We start from the raw sequence: 25,757 nt of genomic DNA, 5'->3' as shown, positions 1-25,757 counted from the left end.
GGCTAGCCTGGTCTACAAAGTGAGTTCCAAGACATCCAGGGCTACATAGAGAAACCCTGTCTCAAAAATCCAAAGAGTGTGTAGGGTGGGAAAGAAAATAAAACATCTCCAATAACCTCCTCCATACAGAGCCACACCAGAAGTTCTGAGCCAGGATGTTACTCAGTGTTTGTGTCTCTCTATGCAACTTCCCAACTTCTGGCTCAGACTAAAATTAGCCTGCCCTTATCAACCAGGCATGGAAGTTGAGGAAGATCAGGAAACACAAACAAGCCCCTGGGGCTATGTCCTAGAACTGAGAACTTTACTCCAGATAGCCCCTCCCAGTGGCCTGTGTCAGTCACCCTTCCTCACGTGTGAGCTTCTACTTTGCAGGGATGAATGACAGCTTAAACACACAAGACAGTGCTAGGTCAAGCAATTTAATCAAGTTCACAGTCAGCGGCTAGGACGGTCCTGTGCTAGCCTGGAAGTGCAGGAACAGTCTTCACTGCTGTCACTTGTAAGGTGTCGAGGGTGGGACCCACTCGTGAATCTTCTTTCTAGTGGTGGAATAAGGAACGTATTGCTCTGGAGTGGCCGTCACATTGAATTTATGGTTTGTCCAGATGAATTTACGAGCAGTCGGTGGTTTTGTCGTTGGAGGGTCATCAGTCATGCAGTGAAGCCAGCGGTGCCTGAAGAGGAGAAATCTGAGTTACGGTCAAAGTCAGACTGCAACAGAGTACTAGAATCCCTGCCCAGACGGCCGCTCAGCACGGGCCAGCTCTGGCCATCATCGCTACTAAGTCTCTCCAACTTAAGGCATCATCGCTTTTCAGTTACACCATTATTTTACATATTACAAATACACAAAAAAACTGCTGTCAAATTACAACACAGTGTGCATGTGACACCGATCCTGACTGGATGTAAGACATTACTCTAGAGCCAATTATGAATAGTATAAGTTAGTTTGAGAACTTAAGGCTTGCTCTGAATATTTAATATGCTCAGGTTACCCTGGCTCACAAAGCCTCAGTTTGGAATTCATGAAGGTCACGTGGAGAAAACAGCTTCTACACATGTCTTCAATTCAAGCTGGAGGCTCAACACCACAGAAAAAACAACTTATATTAAAAGTACTAAAGCATGGGACTGGGCACTTAGCTGGGTGCAAGAACACGTGCCTAGTTCTCTAGCCCTATATGTGTGTGGGGAGGGTGGGCTACAATGACAGTGATAAGCTGGGCAAAGTGTCACACACCTGCAGTCCTGGCTGCTCCACAGGTTGAAGGACTGCTTGAGCTTAGGAGTCCAGGATAGCCTGGGCAACATAGGAGTCCTGGCCAGCCTGGGCAACATGAGACCCTGTCTTTTATCCTAAGCAAACTACACCTTTACTATTCAAATGAGGCTGATGAAAACACAGGTATAACAACACGACTGTGTAAGTGTTACAATGTTGCTCAAAATCCTCTACATTCTCCCCTTAGAATGAACTGTCCTGCCACACAGGAAAACCAGTTAAGTTCTTGCTATACTGGATAGCGAGAACTAGTTGTTACCTTTAAAAAAGTAAAATGAGTATAGTCACCTTATTGTTTTACCATTGTCTTTATTTTCTTAGACAATACTCAAGAGATACAGTATATCATTACTGAAGGTACTGAGACTCAGAATGCATTGTAAAATGAGAGGGGTTCTGAAAGTGTTCACATGTTAATGGAATATGAATACAATTTCCAGAGCAGAGGGTATATCTTAGGAATAGAGGGAGAGTCAGGCATGGATGAGGCCTGGGTTAGAACAACACTGTAAAACAAAACAAAACAAAACAAAAAAACAAAACAACAACAACAAAAAAAGCTTCCCAGTTCCTCAGGAGGCTAAACATGGGCATGGTGGTGTGTTGGTTACCCTACAGTAGTGAGGCAGGAGGAGGAGGAGGAGGAGGAGGAGGAGATTCCAGACTAGTCTGAGCTACATTAGTAAAACCCTGTCTCAAATAAACAGACAAACAGATCATACAACCATAGCTTGAAATTCCTAAGTATTTTGGCTTCAAAGGATATCTAATTAAATTTCAAGCAGGGCAGAGACACAGGTCAGCAGGCAAAGGTGCTTACCGCCACAGCTAACGGCCAGGGTTCAATGCCTGGAACCCACAGGGTGAAGGAGAGCCTGGCTCCTCAGAGCATGAGCAGCCTCAGCAAGCATAGCACACACACACACACACACAGTCACACACACACACAGACACACACACACAGACACACACACACAGACACAGACACACACACAGACACACACAGAGACACACACACAGACACACAGACACACACACACAGACACACACAGAGACACACAGACACACAGACACACACAGAGACACACAGACACACAGACACACAGACACATACACACACACACACACACACACACACACACACACACACAGTTTAAAAACCTGGCTCAACATGGAGTGGAGTGGAAACGGAAGAGCCAAGTAATAAGAAAGCACTCCAAGTTGGAAAGACAGAAAAGCAGCAGCAAGCCAGTGAAGAACGTACATGGGGAGGGAAGAAGGGGGGGAAACCATCACACCAGCTCCCTCAAGACCTGGAGGCCCTAGAGGAGAAAGAGCTGCAGCACTAGAACTGCAGCTCCAGAGAAAAAGAGGAGAAGAGGAGAAGAGGAGAAGAGAGGAGAGGAGAAGAGAAGAGGAGAAGAGGAGAAGAGGAGAAGAGGAGAAGAGGAGAAGAGGAGAAGAGGAGAAGAGGCGAAGAGGAGAAGAGAAAAAGGCTTTACTTCAACGAGCAAACCCAAAGCTGAGCACACTGCTAGTGAGGACCAGCTGCCTGCCGTGACTGATAGGCTCAGATGAGCAGCTGGCCAAAACCAGCAAATACATAGAGAGATAGATATAGGTGTAGGTGTACATGTGTGTACATATGAAGCCTGTTTGGATTGGTATCTACCACACATCCTCTGGAGCAGTGGCTCTCAACCTCCCTGTTGTTGTGACCCTTTAATACAGCCCCTCAGGTTGTGCTGACCCCCAACCATAACATATTTTTGTTTGCTACTTCATAACTGTAATCTTGCTACTGTTGTGAATCTTAATATAAATATCTGTGTTTTCTGATGGTCTTAGGAAACCTCTGTAAAAGGGTTGTCCAACCCCAAAAGAGGTCACGACCTTCAGTTTGAGAAGCAAGGCACTAAAGGCAACAGGATTACTCTAGTGACTGGGACCAACAACCCAGGACCAGTAACAAAACTTGAAAACCCTTGCGGCTGCCGGTTGTGAGACAGGCTCTGACAGTTACTAAGAAGAGAGATTAGCTGTCAAAGCAAGCCTGTTACATCCCAAAGGGCTTTATGTGAGTTTAAGACACGGTGGAAAGAGTTGACTTTCACCTCACCGAGTCAGCCTAAGTAATAAAGAAAACCTTTTTCAATTAATTGCTTTTGAGACTGCTGAAGGTTAAAATGATATTTAAGAAGCCACAGTCTAAAGCTTGCACATGCCTGTTTGGTTACTTAAGTGAGAAATTGAAGAGTTCACAGAAAATGCAAGAAAAAGATCATTTTTATTATAATTTATAAAATTTGAAATCCTTACAAGGATATGGGCAAGCATCAATCAGTTGGATGTGTGGTACACACCTTTAGTTCCAGCACTGGGGAAGTAGAGGCAGAGGCAGAGAGGTAGAGGCAGAGAGACAGAGAGGCAGAGAGGCAGAGAGGCAGAGAGAGGCAGAGAGGCAGAGAGGCAGAGAGGCAGAGAGGCAGAGAGGCAGAGAGGCAGAGAGGCAGAGAGGCAGAGAGGCAGAGAGGCAGAGAGGCAGAGAGGCAGAGAGGCAGAGAGGCAGAGAGGCAGAGAGGCAGAGGAGAGGCAGAGAGGCAGAGAGGCAGAGAGGCAGAGACAGAGAGAGGCAGAGAAGCAGAGAGAGAGAGAGGCAGAGAAGCAGAGAGAAAGAGAGGCAGAGCGAGAGAGGCAGAGAGAGAGAGAGAAGCAGAGAGAGAGAGGCAGAGAGAGAGGCACACAGAGAGAGGCAGAGAGGCAGAGGCAGAGGAGGCAGAGGAGGCAGAGGAGGCAGAGGCCAGAGGCCAGAGGGCAGAGGCAGAGGCAGAGGCAGAGGCAGAGGCAGAGAGAGGCAGAGAGGCAGAGAGGCAGAGAGAGAGGCAGAGAGGCAGAGAGGCAGAGGCAGATGGAGCTTTATGATTCTGAGGCCAGCCTGGTCTACAGAGTGTGACCCTGTCATAAAAACCAAAACCCAAAACATGTACGCACACACACGTGCGTACACACACACACACACACACACACAGAGAGAGAAAGAGAGAGAGACAGAGAGAGAGAGATAGAGAGAGAGACAGAGCCAGAGTAATTGTTTCAACAGATACAAAGAAATAAAATGTTTATAGCCTGCCAGGATAATAATGCAACCCTCCTATTTTTGTTATGATTGTTAACTAAAAGGGGGAAATGGTACCTTTTAGATTTCTACACCAAAATATTTTATTTGCAAAGTATTTTAATTAAGGGTCTTACTGAATGACTTAAAGATGCCCACATTCTGAGCCCTGTCTACAAAATTGGAGACTGGTGTCACCTAGACATTAAAAAGTCTTGGCAGAGTCCCTAAGATCACAAATAAGGACAGTGGTAGAAAGCAGAAAAGTTACAAAGACAAAAAGAGAATTTTTATGAAAAGATATAACACTAGGGAAAAATCAATACTCAAATATACTGAAGTGTATCAACAGAATTGGAAACAAAGATATTAAATAATAATTGTTTTAATCTTGCCCCACCCATAACCAACACAAGCTGATACAAATTTAAACAACTCAAACATGGTTTTGCAAAATGGCCAACTCCAAGCTTGATAATTTAGGTATTACTACTTCTTGAATGCTCCTGAATTATATCCCCAGTAAGTTCTCTGTCAGAGTTTGATTATGTCATTCTAAAATCAGCTGGACGTCTACCCAAGACAACGGTGGATGCTGGGAACCGCCAGGAAGACTGTCACTAGCAGATATCAAATGTTAAGTCACAAACAGCAATTACAGAGACTAGCAGAGGAGCACAGCAGACAGAAGGCTTCAGCCCCGGCAGGCGCAAGTCAACCAAAGGAAAGGCTGGCTTGTCATATCACTGGGGAAAGCAAGAGTCCGGACATACTGCTCAGATGAGATTGTTTACAAAAGGAAATTAAATTAGATTTCCCATTACACATTTAAAAATTCCATTTAGAGTCAACGTACTTAGAAATACCAAGAGGTAACTAATCTTCTAACACAAATATTTTAGAGACATAATAAGCATCTAAAACAGTAAATGTACAGTTTATTTAAAATATTCACTGGAATCATAAGACATGTAAATCACATGGACTTTGACAGAAATACAAAAGCTTCTTCCAAGCTGTATAGGCCATGTAAGCTCTATGTAGTCCTCCTTCGTGTAGAGCTCTGCCTTAGAGAAAGAAGGACACTGGAGCCAAGCGCCTATGTCCAAGGAGGGTGTCCATCACAGCTTTCCTTATAGTAGTGAGGAAATGGGAAGAGCAAAGCCAAGAATAAAAGGGAGTTCTTAAAGTATGCATGAGGAAGCCACTGGAGTAAACTCTCACTATAAATTTCAGTACAGACTATCACCTGATAAAACATTTGCCACATTTTTAAGGTTTAAAAGCAGGTTGTTTAATTTTTAAAACAATCCTTAGATAGCATTTGCAAATTATGGGCATTGTTCTAAACATTTTTTAAAAAACCACTAATTCACTGGATAATTGATTAATTGGAGATTACACCTCCACTTTAATTAGCGAGAGGTCCAGTTCACAGACTTTACATGGTTTGTCCAGGGATGCAGAGCAAAGACAGTGATTATCAAAACAGGGAAACTCAGTTCCTCTAGCACCCCTCCCCCCAACAGGCAGCTCACATCTACCTGTAACTCCAACCACAGGGGATCTGACGCTCTAGTCTGGCTTCTATAGGTACCCATATATTGGGCTGTCAAGCAGATACCCACACACACTCCTAAAAATGACATTTTGGACCTGGATTTATGGGTCAGTGGTTAAGAGCACTCATTATTCTTGAAGAGGAAGCAGGTTTGGTTCCCAGCACCCATGTGGTGGGTTTAACACCAGTTCCAGGGGATCTGATGCCCTCTTCTGCCCTCAACAGGTGCCTGCATGCATCTGGAGCACATAAGCTCATGCATGCACAAATGCACATAAAAATGAGTAAAATTAAAAACTTAAGCCGGGCGGTGGTAGCGCACGCCTTTAATCCCAGCACTTGGGAGGCAGAGGCAGGTGGATTTCTGAGTTTGAGGCCAGCCTGGTCTACAGAGTGAGTTCCAGGACAGCCAGGACTACACGGAGAAACCCTGTCTTGAAAAACCAAAAAAAAAAAAAAAAACCAAAAAAAAAAAAAAACCAAACCAAAACAAAACAAAACAAAACTTAAATATGTTAAAGAATGAAATCAAAGGACCTCTGCACATAGAAAAGGAGATCAGAATGACATGTTAGCAAAGTGTTAATAGTTACTGTTTCCATCTGGTGGGATAATAGGCTGTTTATTTCCTTTGTTATTTTCTGAAGCAAACATATTACTTAAGAAAAACCAAGTATATTAAAAAGAAATACCGCTTATCAAGCCAATTCAGGAAATGGTTTATAAATCCTCCCCAAGTCTTCTGTCATTACTCTGAAATTATAAATAGATTCTAATGACTTCCAGTCTCATTTCATCTCACTTACGGTGCCATTTGAAACAGCATCACTTCCTTCAAAGCACACAGATGTTTTAGTGGTAGAAAGATAGTTTCTCTCAGTCTGCCTTAATGAATGCTTTCCTAGGTCATTTCTACAATGCAATGCCTTTCACTAATGGTCACTCAGAAATGTTGAAAGTATCTATTTGTATAATTTACTACTTGTAATATATCCAGAATATGTCACAGTCATGATAACCTATGGATACAATAAAGATTTTTTAAAAATTCTGGACATTGGCAATAAGAACAGTTCCTTGTTTTCTATACCCCAAGTATAGAAAATTCCATTAACTTTTTTTTGATAGTGTAAGAATCCTGTTTGGATTCCTGTAACCCCAGCATGGGGACTTACAGGCAGAAGGGTTACTAGTCGAATGCCAACTTTGGATTGCATAGCCAGCTTCAGGCCAGCCTGGGCTCCATGAAACCTTGTATCAAAAACAAAATCAAAACAGAGCTGGTGGTACACACCTGTCATTCCAGCATTTAGGGGGGTTGGGACAGGAAGATGGTGAGTGGGTGGCCAGCCTCGGCTATAAAATAGACCTATTTAAAAAAAAATGGTAGGAAAAAAATCTAATCATTCAGTCTATAGTTTCTTAGAACATAATCTTTTAGTATGATATTATAGTCTGAAAACAAACATTAAGAGGGATCTATTTTAAGCAAGGTGTAGTGGTACATGGGTTTATCCCAGGACAGGGCAGCAGAGACAGTGGCAGGTGATCTCTATCAGTCCTGGTCTGTAGAGTTAGTTCCAGGCCAGCCAGAATTCCATGGTGAAACCCTGTCTCAGAAAAGAATAGGGGCCGAGGAGCACTGGAGAGATGGCTCAGCAGGTAAGAGCGCCTCTTGCTGCTGCAGAGGACCCCATCCCATTCCCAGTACTCCAGGGAACAAGGCATCCTCTTCTAGCCTCCAAGTTAGAAGGTACACTTATACACCTGCAGGCAGGTCAGTTATACAAGTAAAATAAAAATAATTTAAAAAACACACAAAGAAGTGTCGTTTTTGCATTAAGTATTTGAAATAAATGATCATTATATCTAAAAATAGTGATTGTGTCAAAGAAAATATATCTCTCTTCATTCAACAGACATTTATCTATAAGCTACTGTGTGCTAGGAAGCCTTTTAGGATGGTATTTGAAGACTCAGACAAGAAATTAAAAATACAATAAATGCTAAGCATTTACCTGAGAATTTCATTCATGATTTCTTTCTTTCTTTTTTTAATTTTGTACTAGAAAAACAAATCATTCTGAGTGAGGTAACTCATACCATTTTGGCTGTTGTTGTAGAAGCCAAGTAAGAAGTACCTGTGGCTTGGATTTGAGTAAGAGTCTCTGGCGGCAAGCAGATGTGTGGCATGTTCAGAGAGAAGCAGCGGGGCTGCAGAGCAGGCTTGGCTGGTGAAGCCCTCACAGAAAGCCTGAGACCTGAGTGGGAGCCCAGAATCCACACAAAGATGGAAGGAGAGAACCAACTTCACAAACTTGTTCTCTGGCCCCATATACTCATTGTAACACACACCCATCCCCTACCTCACATCACCCCACTGTACACAAATAATAATGAGCACAATTTTAGACAGAGAGCAGGGGAGGGGGTACAAAAGGGTGGGTGGACATGTTATCAGTGACACAAATAGGACAGTTAATGCTGAGGGTGACACATTAATAACAGTTTAAAGGGAAGCAAGGCAGGAAAATGTAGCTGGCCGATCTTGGAGAAAGATGAATTGAGATGACCCTTAAGTTTCTGGCTTAAGTAATAGAATTGCCTATGTTATCACAACACTGACTTGATACTTTATTCACTGGGCATTTGAAGGATTGGGGAAAATTAAATATATTAAATTTATAGATGTAACCTAACTAAAATGCTTAAAATAATGTAATAAACTAAATTTGTAAATAGATATAACTGTTTAAAAGAATTTAATCCTTTCCACTAGAGTTTATCAAACATTCATCAAGGAACAAAAGAAAATGATTATTCTTTATTTTTATGCAGAAAGTATTCAATTTACTAATCTTGTTATTCTGCTTATGAGCTAAGCCTCGAGGCTTAAGAAGAACTACAGTTTAAGATTTACAGCTGCAATAAATGGGATGTTAATTTTAAATACAAATTGCCATTGTACAAAAGCCCCCAGCTACTGGAGCACTCAACTGACAGGCAGAATGTTGCTGAGATGCAGGACATGTCTGTGACTGGGGGAAGGAAACCACAAATTACAAGTATATGTCACAAACACAAATCTCATTATTTCTAATCATAAACGCTCTTCTACAGAAGATGTGACAGCAAACTACCATCTCGTCTCTCCACTGGGATTCTTAGGGAACAGAGGTAGCAGCTACCCAGGAGGCTGAGGCAAGAGGATCTCGAGACTGCCAGTTCAGAACCAAGCAGGGCAACACAACCAGACTCCCCGTCTCTCAAAAAGAACACATTCCTACAAAAGCTGACCTATATCCAGGGACCAGAGGAGGAAAATCCTAAGGGCGCGGTTCAGAACCAATGAATTCAGAGTGTATTTTGGATTGCACCATGTGCCTCTAGGCTGTCAACATTTCCCTAACAGTGACACCTCATAATCAGGCTTTGTTTTGTTTTGTGTCTTCTCGAAGCTCCAGATTGAACTCTGGGCCTTGTGCAAGGAACACAAATGCTCTACACTGAGCCACCCCCACCCACCACTACCTACCTCCTTCTCCCAGCACGCACCCCCCCCCCCACCTGTCTGACTATCGTTATCTCTTCTACAATCCCTGTCTCCCTGTCACCCTGGTACAAGGTACCATGCAGCCCAGGCTGGTGGTATGCAGTTCAGGCCGGCCTTCAACTCCTGATTCTTCTTCTCCCAGCTCCTAGTCCTGAGCATCCAGGCATGGCCCACCACAACCCAGTGCATCCTTTCTCTGTCTGTGAACAGGCTCCCTCAGCACCATGACCCAGTGAGGCACTCTTGACTCTTCTCTGCCCACACCACCCCCTCCACACAATCCTTTCCATGACTTTGTTCTTTAAAAACAATAAAAACAAAAAACTAGAACACAGGCCAACAAGACGGAGGGAGGCAGGGAGGGAGGCAGGGAGGGAGGCAGGGAGGGAGGGAGGGAGGGAGGGAGGGAGGGAGGGAGGGAGGGAGGGAGAGAGCTATTTCAGTATACATGGAGATATAAGTGCTCTGCACTGAGGAAAAAGACATGTTGGCTAAAAATGATCAGAAGGTGCCACCAAGTGGGGACATGGCATACATGCTGCAGAGAAAAATCCAAGCAAGCCATTAAACTACATTCTTTAAGCAAGTCAGGGTTCCAACACATCAAATCACAAACAGTAAATCTACTTCTACTGATATAAGAGAAAACAGTGATTTTATTCTACATGCATGAAATAACCCAGCATTCCACTTTTCCACACTCAGTAACATTCCGACCCTGCCAAGTTTTACGTAGCTTCTCATTATTTACTTGGTCTTTATGTCAGCAACTCTATTATCAAGCTAACTAGCACACACAACAAAAACAAACCTTTGTGTATTACTATCGAGATAGGGAATGATGGGTGAGGAGAATAAAAGTGGTATAAAGTATGTAGTATTTACTTAAGTAATACTTTGAGATTATTCAAATTAATACAAATATTAAGAAATTTTAATCTTAGTTAAGGAATTGTAGAATAGTATGACTCTGCCAGGATGTGTCATTAGGAGACTGGAAACTCCCGGAGGGTGGGTATGCGTCACTTCTCCCAGGACTGCAGCTCCAGTGTCTGACGCGCAGTGAGGCCCTCGGTGGAATAGCAGTTGAGTCTATGAGCAGAGTGCCGTGCAGGGTTACATACAATAGCATTTTACTTTCAAGGCCATGCAGCCTAGTGCCCAAGACATACACCACAAAGACACACAGACACACAGACACACAGACACACAGACACACAGACACACACCCCTCTTCTGCATGTCCACGGGTGGACCTAGTGGTCATACTGGCTACTGGCAGACTAAAAGAAGCAAAGCAAAGACAGGCTCCGTAAGGTGAACTTGCCTTCCTACAAGATTAGGGAAGAGTAAGGGAAACTGACAAGATGACTAAAGATCTCTGATTCTAACAAAATTCACCAATGCCTCGGAAGAAAACCTGTCCCCAGGTGACATTATGCAGCTGCTGAGCAAGCTGTAAGATTGTCACAGGCCTCACTGGTACCTGCTGACGCAGAGCAGAGGGCAGACCCAGCACCTGCCAGCCGGGCAGCATCACAGCTCCTCACAGCTCTGCAGTCATTCATGCAGCCGACAGCTCACCCAGCCATCCGGGAGCTGTGTTTCCTTACTCTCCAGACTACATGTCCTCAAGGGAGACGAGCGAGCATTGTATCCAGCAGGTGCAGGAGCTGGCCCCTGATTAAAAGCTTCTTGCTCCTCAACAGCCAACATCTCTACAGACATAGCGGCAGCGCCAGACCTCCCATCCTCAGAGAGAACAGACCACGCCCAACCGCAGCAGCACTAGGCAAGCCCAAGTATACCTAACCAGCTTACCAATCGCAGCTGGTTACCAATCGGAGGTCAACTCCTAACAATACAGACTATATTCTCACCTGGTCTCCAGAGCAGGGAGCAAGGCATGTCGCCAAAGGTCATCTTCTTTTAAATTACACTAGCTAGAATGAAAATCCCAGGGAATTCCTGTCTCTAGCAACAAACTCTATCCTGACTGCCAATGAGTGTTCTCAACCATTACTCTCCAGATACAGCTGTGCCTAAAAAAAGAGAACTTCTGACTACCCAAGCCTTCTTCTGTCTTTCCTACCTTGGTAACTCTACTTCCAGTAACCCAGATCAAAGACCTTGAAATAAAAGACACAACAACAACAACAAAAGCGGGTAATCTGAATTTTAAAATGAGCCAATGATCAGAACAGGCTTTTGTTGTTTGAGACAAAGTCTTGCTATATGGGATAGGCTGGCCTCAAACTCTCTATGCGTCTCTCAGTCTATGAAGCACTAGAACTACAGATGTGCACCACCACGCAGAACTCATTAGGGCCTAGCTCCTTAGGGAACATTTCTTTTTCCTCTTAATTTAAAAGTTTTACATATGTCCTGTTTCCTGTTGCGAGTGAAAAAGCAACTTAGGAACAAGAGGGTTTAGCTGGCTCCCTACTCCCAGGCCTCTTGACTCCCCTCTCTGGATCTGCCCCCTTGTGCAATGCCCATTGTTAGAACAGGGTGGGACTAGTTGGCTTACTCCTGAAAGTCTGGCTTCTACCCAGAGAGGACTTGCTTTCTCTCTAAACTGTTGGCTCCAGGGAAGCTAGCTGCTAAGTCTTAAGTTATCCCTGTGCCAAAGGACCCCTATCACTGTGGCAGTGTAGCCTCCCAGGTAAAGACTGACTACAGCTCTAGATGGCACCTCCACTATAGCTCTGGGAAGGCCTGGAGCAGAGGCACTCAGGGGAAACACCCAATTGTTAACAAAAAGTGCAAGCCACTGTTTGCTGTGTTAGGCTACTTGATAACTGGTGCCCCGTGACTGACAACTAATACAGCCCTAAATTGCAGCCTGTATCACTAGCAAGCTGGTCTACTATTACCTCCTGCCAAACAACTACCAGTGCACAGCAGCTTCCTTGAGGCATTAGCCTAATGCCTCTTCCTCTTCCTTGAATCTACATAGAAACCAGAATACAAAAGCCATGAAGTGAGGCCAAGCTCAGAGAAAAAATATGACCAAACTGTTATTATAGATATGTATGAGAATATTAAAGTGAAATTCACTGTTCTATATGTTAACTTTAAAAAAAAAAACAATTAAAAAAAGGTGGGCCCAAGCTGGCACCTAGCCCAGCAAGGTTAGTCAGAAAATTCATGTTCACAGACTGGGGAGATGTGAATGTAACTAAAATGTGGTTTTAGGCAGGAAACAAGATGGGGACCATAAAGCCACAAGGGTTCCATGGCACAGTAAGGAGAGTGACAGTGAGTCCCAGGAAGCCTTCTGGTCTTCAGTCTTACGCATGAAAAGATTAAGCTTACATGATGCGGGCATCTAGTCTAGCCCATCTGCAGCACTATGCCCCCAAACTACATACACACTCATTTACAACACTCTGTTGCTAAGTTACTAGCCATCTTGAATCATTTTGCTGTTGAAGTCTTGTCTCTTCTGTAGGGACTCTACCACAGAGCTACACCTCTAGCCTGGCAATTCCTCTTCCTTATCCTGTGTCTGTGTGTATACACACATGAACATACACGCTGGTACATGTGCCCATGAAGCAATACATGTGGAGACCAGAAGTTGATATAAGGCCTTTATCCTAAACTCACTATCTTAATTTTTGAGACAGGGTCTCACTGAACCTGGAGCTACGCTGACCAACCAGCAAGTCTCTGGCACTTTCCTGACTGCCCCAGTGCTGGGACTACAGGTGCAGACAGCACACTGGGCTTTCTTTCTGTGTGTGTGCTGGGGATTGAAACTCGGCTCCTCAGACTCGCACAAGTACTTTAGCCATTCGGCCATCTCTCTAGCTCCTGGCATTTTCTTAAAAGAACATTTAAAAATGACACCAAAGTTTGCCACGTCAGTTGAATCCTCCGTAAGGAATTTTCACATAGCATCTGGGGCAGTTTGATGGCATTTTACCCTCAGAAGACCCATCCCTCTTAACCCATGCTACTGCATTATCAACAACCTGAATCTTTCACTACTATCTCAGCAATGTTCACAGCATCATCACCGAAAACACTCTCTCAAAAGATCCCCCTCCCTCTTTCTGTCCTCATCAGCATCTCTGTATGCAGGAACACTTTACAACAGAGTCCCAGCAGTGTCTCTGGCTCGACTTCTAGGTCTAGCTCTCTTGCTCCTTTGACCACACGTTTAGTCATCGCTCCCTCTGGGGTCCTGAACCCTCGAGGCCCGGAGTCAACGCTGATCATTTATGCCCTCCCATGACCCATTACTGCTCTCAGCAGTTTTCTGAATGGAGTCTCCTTCCTAGGTTTTCAATTAACTGCTCCCATCCAACAGGGGAATCTTGTACACAGTAGCTATAAGTACTGTATATATTGTGTAAATAATGTCTTGAAAGTCAGATTACTCCTTGATCCAGGGTTTACACGAGGGATGTGTGTTAGTGGGACTGTAAGCACTAATTTCCTCATCCATCTCCCTCCGAGCATTCAGTGAGTGTTGTCAGTCAGTAGCAATACTGGGAAGGATCTTTACTTGTGAGCAGTTGGCCTCCACAGAGACAAAAATAAATCAGTTGTACACAGCCGTGCTGCTGCCTCTGCTTTGTCATCCCACGCACAGACCACAGGTTTTAGCAAATTCCTCCGAGCACTGACTTTAACCTGAAGCCATCAGCTGCATTAGCCTTGACAAGGAGAGTCCCCCTTTGAACCCCGAAAACAGGCACTGATGTCTCAACTCACTTCTAGCTCTGAAACCCCCGTGTAGAGGAATCTTTTTCCAGTATCAGGCTGGCTCATCTACCCTGAGACTCTCTTGCCATGGCCAGCTTCACCAGTGATCTCAGCTGGGTAATATGCTGCAGCTTCTACTCTGTGACACCTGCTGTGTCACAAGTGACTGTTACATCACGGAAATACCTTGCCTTCTTTCCTTAAACTTCAGAAACCGACCCCTGCTGGCTTCGAGCATTTTCTCTCTGGCTTCCTCATGTCTCTCTGCCTTTGCAGGAAGATCGAGGAGTCATGCACTTTGTCTTACAGGAATGCCAAGGCTGATTTGCTCTAATCCTGAGACCCCTGAAGCTTTGTCTGTACCAGCCTAAGTCAGGTTGGCTTTCCCAAGGTTCTCAGTTACTAGGTACCACTTTCAATTTCCTTCAAGACCTTTCCCCTTGAGGTTACCGTTAGCTAACTGGCTGTCTCAGGAATACAACCCCCTCATGACACTCATGTCCAGCCTTTAGGCTGACTTTCCATGGCTTTCCAATCACTGTCCCATAAGCTTCATGGCCCACTCAGGGTTTATCTTCTAGCAAAACTACTACAGCAAAAGGAGGTCTGATCTCACGGCTCTTCAGCCTCCTTCTGCCTGGACTGAACCTCATGCCCCTGACAGGGCATCAGGCTTGACGGCATCCCCTAATCCATCTCCCTGACAGAGATCACTGTCTGCAAAGCTGAGACAGAAACCACGAGGTGAAAAAGGAGCACTTGGCATCATAAAGCAAGGGAGCACTAAGAAGGATGGCTCATTTCAAAAGCATCCAAAAGGCATTCCAAATGGGCTCCCAAGACGGAAACCAAGTCCAACTTAAGCAATAAAAGAACAAATTATAGAAACTGCTTATAACCCACCCCAGGAATTGATACTAACATAAATAGATTAAAAATATAAATGGAATATCAAAGTTCAATATATTCTTCACAAAATTCTAATTGATTACAGAGGGAAAATGAGTAATTTCTTTTTTAGGAGGAACCTGGTAGATACCTTAATGAACTGGCAGAAGTTATAATTAATAAGGGGATAAATCCAGACTGGAGGCCACATGGCAGAGGACTATGGGAAAGGCATGGCCCACCTTCTGTGACACCCTGACCAACTTGTGGTCCAACTGGACTTGTAAGGAAACTGTCACCCTCCAACACAACTCTCATGCAGTCTCTTCTGCTGCTTTAACAGACTTGTGTCTACTCCTTCAGTCAGTGACTGTGGACTAAGCACAGGCCTTGCCTGTCCTGGGCAAGCAAGCTCTGCCGCTGAGCTCTACCGCAGTCTGGTGATAGAAGAGCATCTCCATGCTTGACCTTGAGGCTGTGGACTCAGGGTCCTTCAACACAGCCAACTGCTTTATCCAGAACCTGCAGCTCAAGACCTACAGAGCTCCTCAGACCTTAATAGAGCCAAGGCTTATTCCCCTTAAAGCATCCCAGTAGGCCAGAAGGCACCACCTCCTAGCCATTGCTGCTTACCACTAAGAACCAGGAACTTCCTGCAAAAGTACTAGTGCTCCCAGTTAGTTCAAGTACTGGCCCAGGGGAAAGACTACTTATGAGGAAAAGATGTTGGAAGCCTGTTTCCCAACAGCACTTTTGAAAACTGTATGCCCAATCAAGTAGCCTATTTAATTTTGATAAAATAAATGGCTGGATGTATGAATAAAAGGTTAACTCATATCTGAGATCTTAGCACCTAGAAAGCTGAGCCAGGAGTGGATTACATGAGCTCCAGCCCAGCCTAGGTTACAGAATGAAGCCCTGTTCAAAAAGAAAAGAAGACTCATTGTCTTAGTTGTATCACCCAGACTGTCAAGTGCTTGGGGCCAGGTGTGCCTACTGTACTAGGCCGTGGAACCTAGATCATTGCCATCACAGCCGAACATTTGATTGGGTATACTTAAATTGCTACAAAAAGTTAATGTCAGAAAACCAAGAACTCTCACAATAAATACAAATAAATATACTCCTTTAGAAAAACTACTATCTGGAAAGCCTTGGTGGGATTCTCGCCGAAGGGCAAAGCAGAGTGGGGCTGCCACTCTCCTAGTGGAGTCTGTGTGTCCAGCTTATGGTAGACCCCAGCACTCCCTGTCTCACCGTGCATTTCACCCACTAACACCACAAACCTGGTTTCCAGGGGTCTTTAGAATTCAAGAGTGTACTGTGAAGTAACCCCAGTTCCTCTTCAACAGAACCGCCCCCCCCCCCCACAAACTATGCCAGTGGCCAGGTTCAATTGAAACCGAGTATCACAGCCACTGATATTCTGCATTGATTTCTAGAGTCTTATTGAGGTTTGTTTCTCAACACTCCCGAGGGGTGAGCACTCAGCCAGTGAGCCATCCCCCAGTCTCCTGCCCAGGCTGGTGCTCTCTCCTGCCACAACCTCCTAAGTAGGCAAGATTCCAAGCTCACACCAGCAATTTCTACTGTGTTTTTATTTTTTAAATTTTCTTAAATGAAAATTTCTAGGCCAACTGGAAAGGATTTTCAGATTTGTTATTTCAAGAATCAAATAAATAAATAAATAAATAAATAAAATAAAAAAAGAAGTACTAGTACTTTGGCTCTAAAATACTTTATGACAGCATTTAAACTTTTGTTCTGGTTTCAAAACATGTATATTTTGAAACCTGAGGTTTAGAGACTTGAGGGAATTTTAGGGCTATCATCGTATAGATGAAGAAACCCAATCCTAAAGAAGCTGACGGACATGCCTGAATTCAAACTGTAGAGGTATTCAGGGCCGGACTTCTGTGTATCTTCCCTTCACTCACACAGGTGGTGGGGTAGCACGCTGCCTTCCCCTACATTACTTCATCACGACATACTGCATGAGTGTGCGCGTGTGTGCGTGCGCACATCATTTAACATGCCTTCAGGCTGAACAGGGGCACCACTTTCTAATCATTTCACTGCACAGAAGATGGAAGTGATCATGATTTCTAGGATCAGGTCTCAGGGCCATATGGCTTCTGCTTGTCTTTTCTCAAGCACTCACCTGAAGAACCACAGGCGTGCAGGCCTGACTACAGCCTCAGCTGTGGTCCCAGCTGGTGTCTAGCACTAGCTGCCGGCTGGTAGCTGAACGCATCTTCAGACGAGTCTAGAATTCTGAGGCCCCAAACATCTCAGTTGCAGAGACAGCCGTCTTCTTTTGCCTAGAGCCCCTGACTCACCGAATATGAAAAAAGAGTGGTTGCTGTCTCAAGCCCCTGAAGCTGTGGAGTAACTTAAGACCACTGTCCAGAAGCAGACTCTCCTCACTAGTAAATGCCTTTCTTCTATTGTGTAGTGACTACTGCCTGTCAAACACCGTGTTGACTTAGCTTACCACTCAGGAGGCACCATGCTTCCATCCAGATCCCAGAACGTGTTCTTGCCATTCATTTCGGTGGTGTACATGACCCATCGGTGACGGCCTGCGAGGGAGAAGTGAGAAGATAAGGTATTGAAGCATATGCACATAAGACCGGGAAGACTGCATCACTTTGTTCTAACATAACAGCGTGTCCGAGGGATGACTTCCCGCTGCACTGTGAAGCCAGCTCCATCCCAGAACAGGGATGGAGCTGGGGGTTGTACTCAGCCCTTTCACCATGGAGAATCCTCGCTACTTCCCAACATCTGACACAGAATGAGCAGAGGGAGGCACACCTGGTCCTGTCTGCCCAGGGAATCCCAGAAAAGAAAGTTTTCCAGGGACCAGAGCAAAAATGTACTCACAACAGCACACATTAAATCCATAAAGGAACACTGCGCTCCTTTGGGAATGTATGGATCTTATGTAACAGCTGGGGATTATAAGTGGTGGGTAGGTAAGAGGGCAGTTCCCGGCACCAAACAGTATGGCTTCCTTACCATTTATGAGCTCTCTGTGAGATGAGCTAGCTACTGTTTCCAAAACTGTTTCCAGGGTGGGGAGAAAACTAGTCCAGAAAGTGCTTACCTTGTAAGCACACGGACATGAGTTTGATTCCCAAAGCTCACATTAAATGAACATAAATAAATGAACAACGGGCATGATATAGGTACATGTAACACCAACTCAGTCAGAGGCAGGTGGATCCCTAGGGCAAACTGGCTGGGCCTACTTGGTGAGTTCAGGCCAGTGGAAGGAAAAAAAGTGAAGGTGAACAGGGCCTGAGGAACTATACCCAAGATTGTCCTCCGGCCTACACACCCACATAGTCCACATACATGCACACCCCACGACACACATACGTACACACAGTCCACATACATACACACACAGTCCACATACATACACACACAGTCCACATACATACACACACAGTCCACATACATACACACACAGTCCACATACATACACACACAGTCCACATACATACACACACAGTCCACATACATACACACAGTCCACATACATACACACACAGTCCACATACATACACACACAGTCCACATACATACACACACAGTCCACATACATACACACACAGTCCACATACATACACACACAGTCCACATACATACACACAGTCCACATACATACACACACAGTCCACATACATACACACACAGTCCACATACATGCACACACAGTCCACATACATGCACACACAGTCCACATACATGCACACACAGTCCACATACATACACACAGTCCACATACATACACACACAGTCCACATACATACACACACAGTCCACATACATACACACACAGTCCACATACATACACACACACAGTCCACATACGTACACACAGTCCACATACATACACACAGTCCACATACATACACACACAGTCCACATACATACACACACAGTCCACATACATACACACACAGTCCACATACATGCACACACAGTCCACATACATACACACACAGTCCACATACATACACACACAGTCCACATACATACACACAGTCCACATACATACACACACAGTCCACATACATACACACACAGTCCACATACATGCACACACAGTCCACATACATACACACACAGTCCACATACATACACACACAGTCCACATACATACACACACAGTCCACATACATACACACAGTCCACATACATACACACACAGTCCACATACATACACACACAGTCCACATACATACACACACAGTCCACATACATACACACACAGTCCACATACATACACACAGTCCACATACATACACACACAGTCCACATACATACACACACAGTCCACATACATACACACACAGTCCACATACATACACACACAGTCCACATACTACACACACAGTCCACATACTACACACACAGTCCACATACATACACACACAGTCCACATACTACACACACAGTCCACATACATACACACACAGTCCACATACATGCACACACAGTCCACATACTACACACACAGTCCACATACATACACACACAGTCCACATACATGCACACACAGTCCACATACTACACACACAGTCCACATACATACACACACAGTCCACATACATGCACACACAGTCCACATACATACACACACAGTCCACATACATACACACACAGTCCACATACATACACACACAGTCCACATACTACACACACAGTCCACATACATGCACACACAGTCCACATACATGCACACACAGTCCACATACATACACACACAGTCCACATACATACACACACAGTCCACATACATGCACACACAGTCCACATACATGCACACACAGTCCACATACATACACACACAGTCCACATACATACACACACAGTCCACATACATACACACACAGTCCACATACATACACACAGTCCACATACATACACACACAGTCCACATACATACACACACAGTCCACATACTACACACACAGTCCACATACTACACACACACATACACACACAACACCCACACAGTCCACATACGTACACACAGTCCACATACATACACACACAGTCCACATACATACACACACAGTCCACATACATACACACACAGTCCACATACTACACACACACATACACACACAACACCCACACAGTCCACATACGTACACACACAGTCCACATACATACACACACAGTCCACATACATACACACAGTCCACATACATACACACACAGTCCACATACTACACACACAGTCCACATACATGCACACACAGTCCACATACATACACACACAGTCCACATACATACACACACAGTCCACATACATACACACACAGTCCACATACTACACACACAGTCCACATACATACACACACAGTCCACATACTACACACACAGTCCACATACTACACACACAGTCCACATACATACACACACAGTCCACATACATACACACACAGTCCACATACATACACACACAGTCCACATACTACACACACAGTCCACATACATACACACACAGTCCACATACTACACACACAGTCCACATACATACACACACAGTCCACATACATACACACACAGTCCACATACTACACACACAGTCCACATACTACACACACAGTCCACATACATACACACACAGTCCACATACTACACACACAGTCCACATACATACACACACAGTCCACATACATGCACACACAGTCCACATACTACACACACAGTCCACATACATACACACACAGTCCACATACATGCACACACAGTCCACATACATACACACACAGTCCACATACATACACACACAGTCCACATACATGCACACACAGTCCACATACATACACACACAGTCCACATACATACACACACAGTCCACATACATACACACACAGTCCACATACTACACACACAGTCCACATACATACACACACAGTCCACATACATGCACACACAGTCCACATACATACACACACAGTCCACATACATACACACACAGTCCACATACTACACACACAGTCCACATACATACACACACAGTCCACATACTACACACACAGTCCACATACATACACACACAGTCCACATACATGCACACACAGTCCACATACATACACACACAGTCCACATACTACACACACAGTCCACATACATACACACACAGTCCACATACTACACACACAGTCCACATACATACACACACAGTCCACATACATGCACACACAGTCCACATACATACACACACAGTCCACATACTACACACACAGTCCACATACATACACACACAGTCCACATACATACACACACAGTCCACATACATACACACACAGTCCACATACTACACACACAGTCCACATACATACACACACAGTCCACATACATACACACACAGTCCACATACATACACACACAGTCCACATACTACACACACAGTCCACATACATACACACACAGTCCACATACATGCACACACAGTCCACATACATACACACACACATATACACACACAGTCCACATACATACACACACACATATACACACACACAGTCCACATACATACACACACACATATACACACACACAGTCCACATACATACACACACACATATACACACACAGTCCACATACATACACACACAGTCCACATACATACACACACAGTCCACATACATACACACACAGTCCACATACATACACACACACATACACACCCACACAGTCCACATACTACATACACACACTTAGACACACATAGTCCACATACTACACACAAACACAGTCTACATACTACACACACCCACACAGTACACATACCACACACACACAGTTTACATACTACACACAAACACATCCACACAGTCCACATACTACACACACAGTCTACATATTACACACACACAGAGTCCACATACTACAAACACACCCCCCACACCATACATACAGCCAACATACTACATATATACACTCAACATTGTGTACACTCACGTACACACATCACATATTACACACATACACTCAATATTGTATATACATGTGCATACTACACATACCACATACTACATATACACATCACATATTAAACAAAAACATGCACCCAACGTAGCACACACACACATACACACACACACACACACACTATACACACCATATACTACATACACCCAACATAGTATATACACACATATACACACACACTCCCCAAAGCGCCCACAGTTTCCATTAGGCCCATTGGCAGGATGGCTGAATTCAAGGTCACACTGAGCGGCACAGAAAACATGTATCACAAAAAAGAGGTGCATGGATAACTACACATGAACTGCAATCCAACGAGGCAAGGGACAGTCAAGGTTGATGGAAGGGACCACGGGAAAGGTTTCATAGATTAGGGCTTGGCAACAGATTTATACTATACTATGACAGAGCTGGTCCTTAGCAATCAATCAATATCTCTCTCTCTCTCTTTCTCTCTCTCTCTCTTTCTCTCTCTCTCTGTCATATATATATATATATATATATATATATATATATATATATAATAGATTTGTATGTGTATATACATACACATACATACCTATATAATGTTGAAAGTCAGGGCTACAGAAATGGCTCAGCAGTTAAGAGCCCTTGCAGAAGATTTATGTTCGGTTTCTAGCACCCAACGATGGCTTCGAGCCATTTGCAATTTCAATTCAAGGAGATCTGATGCCTCCATGGACACTAGGCCTGCATGTGGCACACAGACATACACACAGGCAAACAGTCATACCCATAAAATAAAATAATTATTTCAATATTATAAAAATAAAATAGTTTTCTGTTGAAAGTTCATGTTCACACTTGGCAACTCCATTTCTAGGAATCTGTTTTTAGACTATTTATGTATTTATTTAAAGATTAATTTTTTAAAATTTTATGTTTTTGCCTGCACATATGTATGTATGTGCACCCCATGTGTGCCTGGTGCCCTTGGAGGCCAGAAGAGAGCATCAGATTCCCCTGGAACTGGCGTTACAGAGAGCTGTGAGCTGCCATGTGGGTGCTGGGAACTGAACCCAAGGCCTCTGCAAGAGCAGCCAGAGCTCTTAATCACAGAGCTATCTCTCCAGCCCCCATCCAAGTCTTTAAAACATGTGTAAGTTGAAGTATTAAATACAAGTAAAATTACAGGGGCCAGTGAGATGGTAGCAGGTAAAGGGGCTTGTGGCTAAGTGTGAGGGCCTGAGTTCAATCACTGCATCCTACGCTGTAGAAGGAAAAAACTGACTTCCACGTGTTGTCCTCCGACGCATGTGCACCCCAGCACTCAAACACCCACGCATAAAAATACGTAAGCAAATGCATGCGGTTAAAAACTTTTAGAAAAAAAGAAATAAAGTCACGACAGTCACTTTTCACCTTTTTCTTCTTTATCCCTGGGGCCTCGGGCACACAAGGAAAGTCAAGGAACTACTTAATATTTTCAGCTCAGCTTTCACTTTTAACTTTATATGACAAATTTTAATATTTACCATTCTATGTATCATTTTAATAATTAGCAAAAATAAAGATAAATATATGTTAGTGTGAGAACAGAAGAAAGAAGAAGGAGAAGGAAAGTTACTTTAATTCCTAACAACTAAACAATGAGTAGAAAGAATATCTCCTTGGGGCTCTGTTGCCATTTCTGTCATATGATCAAGTCTCTTTGGAGAAGCCATGTCTTTGAGCCTTGGCTGCTTCATCTATGAAAATCTGTCTTTTGGTTTTTGCTTGATAAAGTTTCTCTGCAGCCCAAGCTGTCCTGGCTAGCCTTAAACCTTTGGCAATTCTCTTGCCCTTGCCTTCAGAGTGCTGGGACCACAGGAGCTACAATGCCCAGCTCAGACTTCTTAAAATCTGACCGAAGCCTAAAAGTTCTACTGTTTGTGTTTAAAATGTTACAGTTATAGAATAAAATGGAACCTTCTGGGGCACCAACGTAAATATGGCTTACATACCTCTACGGAATAGTCTGAACTGACAGATAGAGGGCTTGGTTCTTCACCTGAAAGACGAGGTATGGGGTCATCCAAGGGTGTATTTCAGGTCACTGTGCATGGTGGCAGGCGCTCAAACTGGCTGAGCCATCTCAACTGCCCATCTTTTAAATTTCCCATTGAGTTTTCCTTTCCACGTAACTATGTGTCAGCTAATGCATGCTATCAAAAATAGACTCAGAATCCCAACCCCAATCCAATTATATATATATATATATATATATATATATATATATATATATTGCACTCACCAAAAAATTGCTTGTTGTCTTCATAGTATTTGTTTCCATATTTGTCTTCTCCCACCAATGTACCAAGCCTTATATCATTCGACCTTTAAATACACGGGAAAAAAAAACAAAACAAGGCATCTCAGAATGATTCACTGTTCAAGATGAAACCAGAAATAAAGAGAAAGTACCACCGACTGCTGCATCGACTACAAGAACGAGGAGCTACTGGGGATGCTGGCTGCTTGTACACCTCTAGCCTTCAGCAGAAGGCTCTTGCCACTCAATGCTCATGAACCAACTTTCCGGCAAAGAGCTCTGGAGTCTCCTGTGTTGTTCCAGAAGCAGGTGGGAGGGGGGTGGGGTGGGGGGACGAACGCAACAGACATGCTTAGATTACATTTAAAACACTACCTTCAAGCCACGGTCCATGGATCTACTATTAGCCAGGCACCCAGAGACACTAAGTTAGTAAAACCTTCAGGGAGTCAAAGTACTCCATCATCTTCGTGTTCCCTGGATGATTATTCGTGTTCCCTGGATTATTCAGTGTACTACGAGTCTCCAAGTGGTTCCCCGGATTTGCTGCTGCTGCATGGGGATAATCAGGACTGTCACGATCGCCTCCTTCAACTTCTTACTGTACTCAGTGCAAAGGAAAACTTGCCCAAGGTCACCACGGGGGTAGAGGAGCTGCTACCCTAAGCCTCATTACACCCCAGGACTCAGGCCCGGAGCAGCCCAGCTACCTTACCCCTGGCGTCACAACTCCGTCACTAGGGGCTGAACTGGACTCAAGAGACGCCAGTTCAAGGAACTCAACACTGGGACTGAACTTGTCGTCCTTGACAAGTGGACCTCCAAGGAGATCTAATCTGGGCCCCTTTCCAGGGAAGCAGCCAGCGGAGGTCCGTCCCCAGAGACCCAGCGTCTAGTTCTGGCCTCCTACCTGAAGAAAACCCGTAGGAGGCCCCGCAGGCCGCCGTGGCCGGTGACCTGCTGCAAGCCGCGCTTCAGTACCTGCACCAGCTCCATTCTCAGCTGCGTGGTCCGCCCTTTCCGTGCTCCGGGTAAAACCCGCCGGGCGGAAGACTGGACGCAAGGAACCGTCTTTTGGAGGTTCCTGCTCACCAGCGGGTCGCGGAAGTCGCTCTGCGCACGCGCAGAGCTGGAGTTCGCGCAGGGAGGTCTTTCTAGGTTTTACTGTCCACAAAGATTGGCATCTTCCTAAAGGTGAGATTGTTTAATGTTTTCAGAGGCTGTACCCAGAAAGCGACCCTGAGGTGGGAAGTACACCAAGCAAAGCTTCCCCAAATGAGAGTTTCTCTTGTAGAAACAAGTTTCTTCCTCCAGACAACGATGGCGCTCATTCCAAAAATTCCTTAT

The 25,757-nt window shown here is 44.4% G+C and overlaps 1 protein-coding gene across 1 annotated transcript; it reads right to left on the bottom strand.

The window, feature by feature from the left end:
* Positions 1 to 406: 406 nt before the first annotated feature.
* Ndufa12 (NADH:ubiquinone oxidoreductase subunit A12) lies at positions 407 to 25,501 on the bottom strand. Its single transcript, XM_076920028.1, has 4 exons — positions 25,321 to 25,501; positions 24,393 to 24,475; positions 17,616 to 17,703; positions 407 to 677 (listed from the first exon to the last, which is right to left on the bottom strand). Exons 1-4 carry the CDS (start codon positions 25,404 to 25,406, stop codon positions 497 to 499), a joined length of 438 nt encoding a protein of 145 aa, XP_076776143.1. The 5' UTR covers positions 25,407 to 25,501; the 3' UTR covers positions 407 to 496.
* Between the last annotated feature and the right edge of the window lie 256 nt (positions 25,502 to 25,757).

This window comes from Arvicanthis niloticus, chromosome 22 (assembly GCF_011762505.2).
Source record: "Arvicanthis niloticus isolate mArvNil1 chromosome 22, mArvNil1.pat.X, whole genome shotgun sequence".
Lineage (NCBI taxonomy): Eukaryota > Metazoa > Chordata > Mammalia > Rodentia > Muridae > Arvicanthis > Arvicanthis niloticus.
The sequence above is the reverse complement of the archived record's forward strand: the minus strand, read 5'-3'. Positions and strand labels throughout refer to the sequence as shown.

Excerpts from the sequence above, each read along its gene's own strand:
- Ndufa12 (XM_076920028.1), bottom strand. The coding sequence starts at position 25,406 with ATGGAGCTGGTGCAGGTACTGAAGCGCGGCTTGCAGCAGGTCACCGGC. Across the intron at positions 24,476-25,320 it reads CTCCTACGGGTTTTCTTCAG|GTCGAATGATATAAGGCTTG; the intron begins GTAGGAGGCCAG and ends GTGTATTTAAAG. Across the intron at positions 678-17,615 it reads AGCATGGTGCCTCCTGAGTG|GCACCGCTGGCTTCACTGCA; the intron begins GTAAGCTAAGTC and ends TCTCCTCTTCAG.